The following is a 12,257-nucleotide window of genomic DNA, read 5'->3' on the forward strand; positions in this document are numbered from 1 at the left end:
CCTGTCATCTCTTGTCTCCAGGAGCTGGAATTGATGAAGGCAGAGTTGAGACTCTAAAGTCAGCAGTGCTATGTGTAAACAGTGTGTTTCACATGTGCTGCAGGACAGCCTTTAGCCACAGGACCTGGAACTTGGCTGGATTACTGAGGTAGTTGTGCACCCCGCTGGGCTGGGACTGGACTGGGAGTTACAGATTAGCACTTCTGCAGCAATTAGTGTGCTTGTTTCATTGACTCTTACACCAAATTTATGTGGCTTTAAGGGAATTCAGCATCCAGAACAGGCTGTGTGCCAGGCACTGAGGTGCAGACGGATCTTGCTCTTAGCCTAGTTCTGTACCTGGTTTTGGGTGCTGGTGAAACCCCCAAGAACAGGGCTGAACTGGGGCAGCTGGGCTGAACTGGGGCAGCTGGGAGAGTCCTGGGCTAGCAGCACAGGAGCACTGCTGGCTGCCCTCCGCCCCTGAGTGCACAGGGTGCATTCCTGAGCTTTGGGGAGCAGTCTGACATTGGGATATTCTTCGAGCTTCATTTTCCTAACACTATTAACTGAAGGAAAAGGAACGGAATGTGTGGACAGAGTCCATGAGTGCAGGGAGGTGACAGAAGATTGGGCCTTGCATCAGGGGAATGCAGAAAAGGTGGGGGATGCTGGGGCCAGGCAGGGGGATGAGGGATGATCAAGGCTCATTAGGAACACCTGAGGCTCATTAGGAACACCTGAGGCTCATTAGGAACACCTGAGGCTCATTAGGAACACCTGAGGCTCATTAGGAACACCTGAGGCTCACAACGGACAGCAAAGGGCTGTGGAGCAGAGACTGGCAGATGCTGCTTGTGTTGGGGTGATGTGCGAGGCTGCTGAGCTCTGGGCCCTGGAGACACTGAGGCCAGGTAGGTGAAAGGCTTTTTCTTCTCCTTGGTATTTCGTTAATGCTGTGTTACACTGTCCATGTGCACAGGGGCTCTGCCTGCCCCAGTAACCCTGCTGGGGGCCAGGGCTGGAGCTGCTGCCTTGTCTGGGAGGAGCAGGCTGACCTGTGAGGATGAAGCTGGACGTGGTGTGCCCAGCTCTCCCAGATCCTGCTCCAGCAGTTCATTTGTAGCCTGGGGGGTTTCCGTGGGAGTCTGCTCCTGCTCTGGGTCAGCTACAAGTCAGTGGGACTCAGTAACACTCGCTTTATCCAGACCAAAGATTTATTCACTGAAAAGATTCCTACATATCCAGAATTCCAGTAGCATAGAGTGCACTCTTTTTTTCTTTTTTGTTGGTTGCATAAACTAATACAGAAACTGTTCTTAATTCTAACAATTTGTAATTAATTTAATAGTAATTCTGGAAGACACTCAGTTCATAGAAAATATAAAAAAAATTTTGTACTGTACAAAGTTTACATCACATTTGAAAAGAAAACATGTCCATGTTCACCATGTTACAACCATTTACATTCACTACTGACATGTGGCTCCTGTAGCAGCATTGCACAGCATTGTCACATTGACAGCTCCACCGGGGTGGGACATGACACAAACACAACCCAGGGACTTGGCTTGGTGTGTGGGGCCAGGACAGCTCCGTGGCCCCAGGCTCTGTGCCCAGAGCCCCACCGGGCTCAGCCGGGTGCCCCTGGCTGGCCAAAACAAAAACCACCCTGCAGACACTGCCGGGCTCTCCTCTGGCTGCACTGGGGCAGAGAATGAGCTTTGTTTTCAAGGGCAATTTATGGGTGTCCCACACACCAGCCAGGTCAGGCTGGATTCCAATCCCATCTCCTCATTAAGGGCAGACTATGAACAAGCCCCTGTGCCAGGACTGGGGCACATCCCGCAGTGTCCAGCATCCTACCAGGGCAAGGCAGGGCACAAAGGGCTCCACACGCAGGGCCTGACCTGCACGGGAGGGACCAAGGGTCACAGTCTGTGCTTGCAAGGAGCCAGGGCCCTGCACAGCCGGGCCACTGACCCCACACAGAATGTTCTGGGTGTCCCAGCTCTCAGGGCCTCTTTATGCACCCAAAATCTGAATGAGGAGCACCCCAAGGCCACTGCTGCCTTGACACTGACTGAGCTAAGGGCCAGTCTGCATCCAGCAGCTGCAGCAGCTCCTGCCCTACCCTCCCTCAGGCAGGAAGCCCACACAGGGTTCCAGCCCAGGGGCAGCACCTTTTTTCCCTGCTTTGGGTTTGTGTTGTGCTGCTCTTAATTAAGCAGCACTTGGGGGAGAAGAACTTCTGCTTCAGGCTGCTGACACACAGGTAGTGAGAACAGCAGAGCCCAAGGGAGACAGGGGATCAGGACAGCACTGCAGTGCCTGGCCACGCCAAACCCATTTCTCTTTTTCATCTGAAACACATTTGAAAAGTCTTTGTCAACACTTTTAAGAGGCTACAACAGACTTGCACACATGACCGAGGCTCTCTGCTCAGCAGAACTTGGGTTTTGTGCCACTTAGTTCCTCACACAAGGCAGCCAAACTGAGGGCTGGTGCTTTGCCGGCTCACAGAGATCTGGGAGCTCCCCCTGAGCCTTGGGGATGATGGTGGGGAATGGGGAGCCTCTGATAATGGGGCCTGCAATTGATTTCCAAGGGGGATGTTGCATCTGTCACCTCCATAACCTCCACACTGCACTGGAGGAGGGGGTGGGTTTTGGTTTTAAAACTAACCTCTGAAGCAAATTTGAGGTGTCTGGGTCAGGCAGAACCTCCAGGCCCAGGTACTGCCTTCTTGGTTACAAGATTTGTTATTCTTAAAGGTTTTTTTCCCTCATAGCAACTGCTTTGGTCCTATGTTTTTCAAACAAAGAACTTGCAAGCTCAAACGTGGCCAGCTGTAGGCAGTGGCAACACTCTGTGTATGTGCGTGCAGGGACTCTGAAGCTCTGTGCATCAAGGCCTTGGTTTAATGCATTATTTAGGGACAGCTTTTCCCTTGTCCTGTTTCTCTTGCCTTTCCCTGCACTCAAACTTATGTCTGAACTTCAAAAGAAGAATTTGGTCCCTATGCAAAGCTGTGGACAAATCATGAGTTTATTTTTTAAGGCCAGCAATTCTTAATTCCTCTGGGATTGTACGGGGAAGCAGGTTTTAGTGTGAGTTCTGTGGAGAAGAGCACTTGAGTCATTAACTGAGAGCCAGCTCCCATGGCCAGACACTCTACCTGCAGCAGCTCTGTTCTGGTAGCCAAATGCAGGGAGACCCAGAGGTGGAGCAGCCCTGCTGAAACAATGGGTGGTTTGGGCAAGTGCCAGTGCAGCAGGCTGGGCTCTGCCTTCAGGAGAGAGCTGGCCTCTGGAAGGCAAACACCTCACAGGAGCCACGTCACTGTGCCACGGCCAGGGGACCCCGCTCTGAGGGCAGAGTGGCTCCTACTGACCACGGACACAAGGAGCAACCAGGAACAGCTCAGCTCTTTCTCAGTGCTATTTGAGAATGGCTGTAGTTCAACTTGATTCACTGTTTATTATGTTTAAAAAAATAGAGTTCACACAAAAGTATCATGTAAACATTGTTTAAATAGCTGCTGGTGCTCAGGCAGGACACGGGGCTGAGCTGATGGTCTTCAGTGGGGCCGCACCAGCCTCGGCGCGGGCAGCCAGGGAGGGTCTCTGGTGCTCGTGGGAGCAGGCAGCCAGCACGGTCACACTGACACCGGGCTACAGCTTTGGGTTACTCGGTTCCAGGATTCCCAAGCCAAATCTTTCAAAACGCAGGACAACTTTGCTACTGTTAATGCTGCAGAGAGTGGGAGGGAGAGGAGAAGGGAGGGGAAACAGTTACTGATGATTCATTTACAAAGCTACCGCCCTACCACAGGAGCTGAAATGAGCTTGGTTCTGCTCTCGCATCACTTCAGCTCACCCAAGAGATGCCCAAGTAATTCAGCGGCAAACACATGATGTTATTCATTCAAACCTTATCAGTGGGGAGAAACTGCACAATCTGATTTGCCCAAGGGGGAGGAGCAGGAAGTTCTCCCAGGTCTCTACCATGGGTAGAAGCCTGACACTGGTTTTCAGTGGGCACTTGCTTCTCTTGAAGTAGAAGGGAAGGAAAAACTGACAGAAATTTCATTGTAAGAGAAAGGGGAGTTTTGACAAGGTACATGAACAGGTTAAGAAACCCCAACAGAACAAACCCAAAACCATTTGCTCCTCTCCAGGCTCTACAGACATATAAAGGGGTCTCTCCCCTTGCTCTCACACTGCTGGCAGAGCCAGAAGCACTTTCAGCTCAGAGCTTTTCTTAGGAGGCTCAGGGAATGATGTGGGAGCTTGTCCTCAGACAGCAGAAACCCCCTTGGTGTGTGCTCTCCTCTGTCCCTGTCCTCTCCCCTCTGAACCAGTGAAAAAAGACCTTTTCTAGAAGGCACATGTTTGCTGTGGTAGCTGTGACTCTGCCAAGGGTGCACACTGAGTCCTTCTGCTGACCAGGGATGTAAACAGAAGCAAACCATACCATTCCAAGCTCTGGATCTGCAAGGGGAGGAGCTGAAGGGTGCTCTTGCTTTCCTCCTCTTTTACACGGCTTTGTAGCTGATCCCAGCTGACCCACGTGGGCCTGCTCTGGACACTGCCCCAGACACTGCCCAGCCTGGTTCTCAGTGGGCAAAGGCCCCTCAGCTGCTCCAAGCAGAGCAAGGCCCATCCTTCTTTCCACTCAGAACTGACCCTGGCTCCAGTGCTGGCTCTGTGCCTGAGGGAGACCCGGCCTGGCCTCAGCCCCTGCTGGTTTGCAGCGCCAGTGCTGTGGCAGTGTCCCTGTCCACCGCAGCCACAGAGCTCCAGCACTGGGACTCGGCCCCGGAGGGGCTGCGGGCCCTGCAGGACACGCAGCACTCAGGACAGCCCGGAGCTGCAGGCGGGACAGCCCGGAGCTGCACTCGGGACAGCCCGGAGCTGCAGGCGGGACAGCCCGGAGCTGCAGGCGGGACAGCCCGGAGCTGCAGGCGGGACAGCCCGGAGCAGCACTCGGGACAGCCCGGAGCAGCACTCGGGACAGCCCGGAGCTGCAGGCGGGACAGCCCGGAGCAGCACTCGGGACAGCCCGGAGCAGCACTCGGGACAGCCCGGAGCTGCAGGCGGGACAGCCCGGAGCTGCAGGTGGGACAGCCCGGAGCTGCAGGCGGGACAGCCCGGAGCTGCAGGCGGGACAGCCCGGAGCTGCACTCGGGACAGCCCGGAGCTGCAGGCGGGACAGCCCGGAGCTGCAGGTGGGACAGCCCGGAGCTGCAGGCGGGACAGCCCGGAGCTGCAGGCGGGACAGCCCGGAGCTGCACTCGGGACAGCCCGGAGCTGCAGGCGGGACAGCCCGGAGCTGCAGGCGGGACAACCCTGAGCTGCAGGCGGGACAGCCCGGAGCTGCACTCGGGACAGCCGGCCCTGCCTGGGTGTGCACCTGGTCAGTCAGAGCGGGTCCCCGCGCCCGTCCCGAGGAGTCGCAGCTGCTGGGCGCCCCGGGGCAGAGCAGCCGTGTTAGCCAGGAAGGTCCCGCAGACAGGAGTGGTTATTGAAGCTACAGCCCACACCAAGCGAAAGGCAGCGAGAAGAACTCGGATAAAGTGTTGATTATGTCCATGGGTTAATTTCGTGGTTTGTTTTGGCTTTTTTAATGGAAGGTGATTGTCCAAGTTGCCAGTTAGGATACGACACATGGAAGCATGCAAGGTGGAGCCCGTTATTGCACCAGTAGCTACAACCTACAAAGAAATACGAGAGGGAAGGGAAAAAGACACCATGAGAGTTAGTTTTCTGTTATTTAAAGCAAGCCCTTGAGAACTACACACTGTACAGCTTCGACCAGGCTGCAGCAGGGGTTAGTGCAGTGCTGTGAAAGGATCTGGTGAGGAGGGGGAGAGCTCCACTGCTCAGTGCATGTTCTTTTTGTGAAGGTGAGGCCAGAGTCTGGGAGAAGCTCTCTGCCAGTTTAAAGTTGTTGGACATCACTGGTGTGTCAAGGATCCAGTACAAATGGGGGGGAATTTGCACAGGAGAAGTGGCAGAATTTTCAACCAAAACTCCAAAGCCCCCACACCCAGCCTAGACTAAACTGCCACAACAGTTCCTGTATCAAGAGTTTGGGTGGTTCTGATCAGGTGTTGCAGGAAGAGGGTGAAGGATTATAGGAAGGGAAGGGATGGGTTAAAATCAGAACAAAGAGAAAGTAAATATGAGCAGTTCAGGAGATGAAAAGAAACACTGAGCCAAGGACATGGTGAATGGGCACTGGGCACAGATATATCTGTGGCCTCAAACCCATGCAGTCTGAACCACTCCAGAGGGAAACAGTGCCCTGTTCTTGGGTCCCTCCTTTGCCATTACCAGCACAGAGGAAGTTCCAACCAGCTTGGGGTCAGTGTGGACCCTTCCCAATGCTGTTGTGGATATTCTCTGACACCAAACAGGGGGATCAGTCAGCTGCTGGAGGGAGGTGAATGTGGTAAGGTAGGAAATGAACTGTCTGAGGCTCATGGCTTAGACACATCATTTCCCAGGAACTAGAGAAGCAGAGGAGCAGTGCTCCCACCCTGTCAGGTCTGACAGCCCCAGGAAAGCAAATAAAGGTCAGAAATGATCAGTTAGCAAATTTCATGGCATCAGTGTTGTGACCAGCAGCAGGTACTCACTCAGCAGACTTCCAGAAGTGCCCTGGGTGGGAGAGCCGGCGGTTCAGTTTTGGCAGTTTTTCAAGCATTTCCATGAGGACAGTGAAGCTGGGCCGCTCGCTGAGGTCAAAGGCCCAGCAGGCCGAGAGGATTTCCTGCAGAGGACAGTGGTGGTTCATTATCTCTGCTCATGGGTCAATGCGCAAACCAGAAAAGTGTCTGAGCTCTGGGATGTGTGTGCGGCCAGGCAGACACTGCTCACAGAGGGCCTGGACACTGTCAGAACCCAAGAGTGTCCCGTGCTGGGGATGTTCATTCCTGCACCACAGTTATGGGCACAGGCTTAACCTGGTCTCCCACTCTCTTCTCTGTCCTGCCCTTTCTGTTTCGAGTTATGAATATAGTAACTCTCTTGAAGCGCCCCGCTCTCCCTGACAAACAGCTGAGGGACTCCTGCAGCTGAGGTACTCACATTGACCTCTTTGCCCAGGCTGACAGTGGCAAGGACTTGTCTGACTCCCTCGCCGCTGCCGATCTGCCAGATGAGAGCCTCTGCAGGCTGGGTCCTGAACGGCCACTCCCGTGCCTGGAGCTCGTACCACACGGTCCTGCAATACCAACAGATGTGTCAGGCCTCTGCCTGCTCCTGGCAAAGTACCCAATGCTGGCACTGTCCCAGCTGCTTCAGCTGAGCTCTGGCAGATGCCCAAGGCTGTGCAGCAAACCCCTTCCAGCCATGACTTTTGGAATAGGTGAGGAAAATGTGTCCCAGCTGGAATCCTGAGTCTGAGAGAAGGGGAACACTGACTGGAAGGCTTAGACCAGTAGCCAGTCTCACTTAGCAAGCTCTCATGGTACTCCTGGGTGTTCCTTTCTTACCCAAAGGCATAGATATCTGCAGCTTTGGAGAAAGGCAGCTTGTCTTCATCTTTCCCTGGGGCCATCTCACGGACAATCTCAGGGGCCAGGTAGCACAACCAGTCATGAGGCAGCTTCAGTTCATTCTCCCTCCTGAGTCCAAAAGAAAGAAGCAGGACTAGAACATTGGTGTGGAGGCCATATCTGTGCTGCACCTGATGCTTTGGCTTTATTTACTCCAATGTTTTTGCTGATGTTTTGTTTCTAATTTTCTTGCCATGTTAACAAATAGGCACATGTCAGCCTGACACCCACAGCTCCTTCCTGGGCTTAAGGTCTGTTTGTTCTGTGCTCCGAGTCTTAATCCAAACTCTCTAGCTGTGTTACTGCAACTGTAGGAAGAACTCTGCTCAGAAGGAAAACAAAGCAAACATGCACAGTGCAAACTAAGTGTGTACTAAACCATGGATGCTTCTTGTGCGCTGCAGGAAACGTTTCCCTATTTGACCATTTGTCATTCCAGATGTGGAACCAAGCACTGAAACCTCCACTTACCTTCCTTCCTGAACCACGCCCGAAATTCCAAATAATCCAAAGTCAGTGATCACAACTTTCCCATTGTCATAGAAGACATTTTTGGATTTCAGATCCTTATGTACAATCCCCTTTGCGTGGAGATACCCCATGCCCTGGGAAACACAGCAGAGATGGAAATGTTTTTGGGGTTTTATTATTTCCAAGCATACTCTCCTCTCTAACACATTTCCCCTTCTTAACTCCAGTGTCAAGGATTAGTAGTAACTGGGGGCAGGGCCCCTGTGGGACTTGTGCAGGAAGGTGTAGGGAGAGGCTGAGGGAGCAGCTCCCAGTCCCATGTGCAGCTCTGAGCTCTGGCTGAGGCCCTACCCAGTGGCCCCCTTGGCATAAGAAGCCCTTACCTTAATGATCTCCTGTGCTATCTGCCTGGTTTTGTTGATGTCCAGGGAGATCTTGGGGTCCCTCACAAAGGAGTGCAGCGTCCTTCCTTTGCAGAAGCTACAGGAAATGTTTATATATGAGAACACTAGCTAACTCTACAATACATATCTAGTAGAGCTAATAGAAAGATCTCTCTCTCACCTGGTAATGATTGCTAAGTGAGGGGGGTTCATGCAGGCTCCCATGAACAGCACCACGTTCTCATGCCGGGTCTGCCTGTAGTTCATCACCTCCTTCTTGAAAAGCTTGAGATGATCCTGGTTGTTGCCGTCGATCTCCAGCAGCCTGATGGCCACCTCCCCATGCCACTTGCCCTTGTAGACCTTGCCCCAGCGGCCCTGGCCGATGGGGTCCCCCAGCTGGATCTGCTCGAAGGGGATGTCCCACTCCTGCAGGTACACGCTGGTCTGGCTGGGTTTGCGGTAGATCATCCCCTGCAGGTGCGGCCGCCGGTTGGGCAAATCTTCCACCTCGTCCTCATCGTCCTCGGGCTCTGACTTACTGGCCTCTGGTTCCTCCACCTGTGCACAGCAAGGGGAGGGAAAGGCGTGCTCGCAGTCCCTCGGGGTGGCAGAGCAGCCCAGCAGCACAGCTGCTCCAGAGACCAGCGGGCCAAACCAGCAAACCCACCTGTGCTTCCCGTGCGCCTCGGCCCGCGCCCGGCTGCTGGGCAGCGCTGCAACAGAAGCAGTGAAAACAACGTCTGACATCGCTGCAATGGGGGCCTCTGCTGCCCTCAGGGAGCAGAAGCAGCCAATGCAGAACAGATCCTGACAGTTACAGAGGTCAGAGAAGATACAGCTCCCGCTCCATGGAAAAGAGAAGGACTCTAAGCTCACTTTGGCAAATGAGGGACAAAGACTTAGAAGTAAGTCTTGATAATTAAGTGGCAGGAATTGATTTGGCAGTGGCATGGCTCTGTTACTACACTGTGTTCCAGGAATAGATGCTCCCATTCCTACCCCTGAAACACCTGCAGTGGAGCAGCTGGCAATGCAGGCTGGAAGCTTTTCCATGCCCTGCAATTGGGATCCTGAAAGAGCTGTTTGCTTGCAGCTCAGTGTGCTAGTGTGCTGTGCCCTTCAAGTGACAGAACTCCAAATTCTGCTTCATCTGACCCTTCATACAACCAGGACTAGATATTAAAGGCTTGGACTCCTTAGTGTGCCATTTAGAGTTAAGTGTCATATCCAGCTTTATAAAGCTGGCAATACCAGTATCACCCTCACTGACTAAAGTTACCCTGGGAATTCTCAGGTGTTAAATCTGGTTTTGGCCATAACACAGTACTTCTGGGCTGACTTGAGGATTACCAGGTAAAAGCTGTGAAAATGAATGGATTTAAAACTATACTTACTTAGTGTCTGCAGCAGTTTCTGGAAGCTGTGCTGTTTGTGCAGGACTGGGAATTTCTGGGAAAGCAGAAACAGTTATGGTACAACTTCTACTTCAATCTCCTATAGACTGAAAGTTTTAACACTGCAATAGCAACTATTTTCTTCTTATTTAGGAACTAAAAACTCAACCACAGACAAAGTGATTTTATACTTTTACTGATTTAAAACTCTGCTCATCTCTCCTATGCCTGCATATTGGCTGAGCCCAGTCGTCTTCCATTTACCCCACCTATCTCTAAAGTCCTTTTGACTAGGCACGAAGCCATAATAGTGGAACTTTTCAAAGGAGGATGTGAATAGAATCCACAGCAGGAAACGGATTTTCTGTAGCTAAATATTCAAAGTTCCATCTCAATACATAAGTCACATTAGTACCTCAGATTAGGGGAGAGAGGCCTGAGTACACACTGAAATAAGAGAAAGTCTGGATTGTTTTAGACAGGCTTTTTAAAGCAGAATGATTGTTCTTGGGCAGGATGCAGAGGTTTACAAGCAAGTTATGTTTTGGCAGTAGACGTTGGTTAGTAGAATTAAAACAATCAACTCACCTGGGAAGATAAACTGTTGTCTATGCTGAAGGTAGTAGGCAGCTTTTTAATTAATTGGGGTTTTGTAAAAAAGGAACAGCAAAAAAAAAAAAACACCAGGAGAAAAAAAAAAAAGAACAACACAAACAAGTTAGAGGATCATCAGTGAGTGCCTCATATGCATTCAATGAATTAGTCCCAGGTCACTGCTGGGAACAGATTAGTGCATTATCAGCCTGCTGGGGGAATTTCAGCACATGCATTTTGGGAGGCCCTGACACATGACAGGTATCAAACACAAGCTGTGCTACCTCTCTCAGACAGCCTGGTGAGCAAACACCATACTTGGCAGGAGCAAAGGGAGAGCCCAGGAATGCACAAGGCAGGCCCACATCAGGTGTGATGTGCTCTCATGTCTCAGCTTTGCAGAGGTGCCCCCACAGAAGCTGAAGAACCATCCACCTTTTTTATTTTTTCAGTGAATCTGAGCACTTTGTCCCGATGCAAAGTAGCTGCAGTGGAATCCTTACACTGAACTGCCTCTGGTCCTTTTCAGCAGGCTCAAACTACAACTTAAATTCACAGGTCAGAAGCTGATACAAAATTCAGCAATGTTGAAGGCCAGATGTAGTAGCTACTAAGCACCATGTGACTTCAGGTCAAAGGAATTACATTTATTCTCACTGTTTAGATCTTTGCCCTTGTCAGAGATACTTGCCCCTCTCAGCTCTGGTTAAAGCTGCACACCAAAACTGCTCTCAATCCATAGGGCATGAAGGGTAAACTCTCCACCAGTCCTGCTTGATAGTGGTTTAAAAATCGGTGTTGATTGTGGGTTATATTTTGGAAGGGTCTGGTGAAGTAATTCATTCCAGTTCTCATTTTTACAGCCTGCTCCATCAAGTACCTCCCTCCTGACTGAAAGCCCCTGGTGAGCACACATTGCAGGCAGCATGCACTGTACAGCACAAAGGGGAAAGAAGGAGAAAAAACAGCTTTTTTCTTCGGTCCTTTTCCAAAAAGGAAAAGGAGAAATGTTCCTCAATAATCAGTTTCCTGCAAAGATATCTTGCTGATACCCTTTAAAAATTTGTAAGAAAGACATTTTAATTTTATCAGATAATAAGATACCCTTTTACACCTTGCTTAAGGCACAACCATGTATTCAGGAACCTACAGCTGTCTGTGCATTGCTGGTCAGCCTCTCCTTGCAGAGTCTGCTGCCAGGAGTGTACCTGGGAAGTTGAACCGCCCGTCCCTCGGGCCCATGGGGGACGGGTTTGGGGGCGGCGTCGCACTGGGAGGGTTGGAAGACTGGAAAGGTGCTGGAGAAGATGGAGTGGATGAGGTTGTAGAAGAAGGATTACTGCTGGAGTCCAGGGGGTTTATTGCTGGTGGATGCTCCTGCAAAGCAGAGAAAGACACTTGTGAGAGAACAAGAAAGAGGAGCTCCCCTCAGTGTCTGCTGGACAAAAGATAGAGGGAACTTGTTCCCAGGCTTGATTGTGGCATTGCTTTTCTGAATAAACACCTGGAGCTCTGGGCAACCCCTGTTTTACAGGGAGAAAATGTCTCATATCCAAGTCTTGCAAAGTGAAAGCTCCCACTCCAACCAGTGAGATCCAACCTCTCCCTGTTGCAGCTCCCCAGGGACTCTGGACATGCTTCAGCCACCTCGTACCTTTTTAGTTAGTGCTTTGGGGAGAGTTCCAAACTGGGGTTCTGTGGGTCTGTCTACTGGATTATTGATATCAGATGGGACAGACTCTGTTCTTCTTATTTTTGTTACTGAAAAACAGGTTGGAGAAGGGAGAAAAACAGCTTTAATGAGACTTTTTATTCTTTCCATACCATCAATTATATTGAAATGCCAAGAATTTATAGAAAATTACTTAC

The 12,257-nt window shown here is 51.3% G+C and overlaps 1 protein-coding gene across 1 annotated transcript in view; it reads right to left on the reverse strand.

Annotated features, from left to right (window-relative positions):
• Positions 1 to 3,417: 3,417 nt before the first annotated feature.
• The window catches only part of KSR1 (kinase suppressor of ras 1), a 48,800-nt gene continuing 39,960 nt past the window's right edge, over positions 3,418 to 12,257 (reverse strand). The window contains exons 9-20 of the mRNA XM_021533041.2: positions 12,043 to 12,149; positions 11,597 to 11,765; positions 10,383 to 10,424; positions 9,795 to 9,849; positions 9,068 to 9,113; positions 8,579 to 8,958; positions 8,398 to 8,494; positions 8,015 to 8,148; positions 7,481 to 7,612; positions 7,074 to 7,209; positions 6,623 to 6,756; positions 3,418 to 3,732 (exon numbers count right to left, since the gene is read on the reverse strand). Of these exons, the coding sequence (XP_021388716.1) occupies positions 3,654 to 3,732; positions 6,623 to 6,756; positions 7,074 to 7,209; positions 7,481 to 7,612; positions 8,015 to 8,148; positions 8,398 to 8,494; positions 8,579 to 8,958; positions 9,068 to 9,113; positions 9,795 to 9,849; positions 10,383 to 10,424; positions 11,597 to 11,765; positions 12,043 to 12,149 (1,511 nt within the window). The 3' untranslated portion in view covers positions 3,418 to 3,653. The remainder of the gene's footprint in view (positions 3,733 to 6,622; positions 6,757 to 7,073; positions 7,210 to 7,480; positions 7,613 to 8,014; positions 8,149 to 8,397; positions 8,495 to 8,578; positions 8,959 to 9,067; positions 9,114 to 9,794; positions 9,850 to 10,382; positions 10,425 to 11,596; positions 11,766 to 12,042; positions 12,150 to 12,257) is intronic.

The sequence above is a fragment of the Lonchura striata genome, chromosome 19 (assembly GCF_050655825.1).
Source record: "Lonchura striata isolate lonStrDom1 chromosome 19, ASM5065582v1, whole genome shotgun sequence".
Taxonomy (NCBI): domain Eukaryota; kingdom Metazoa; phylum Chordata; class Aves; order Passeriformes; family Estrildidae; genus Lonchura; species Lonchura striata.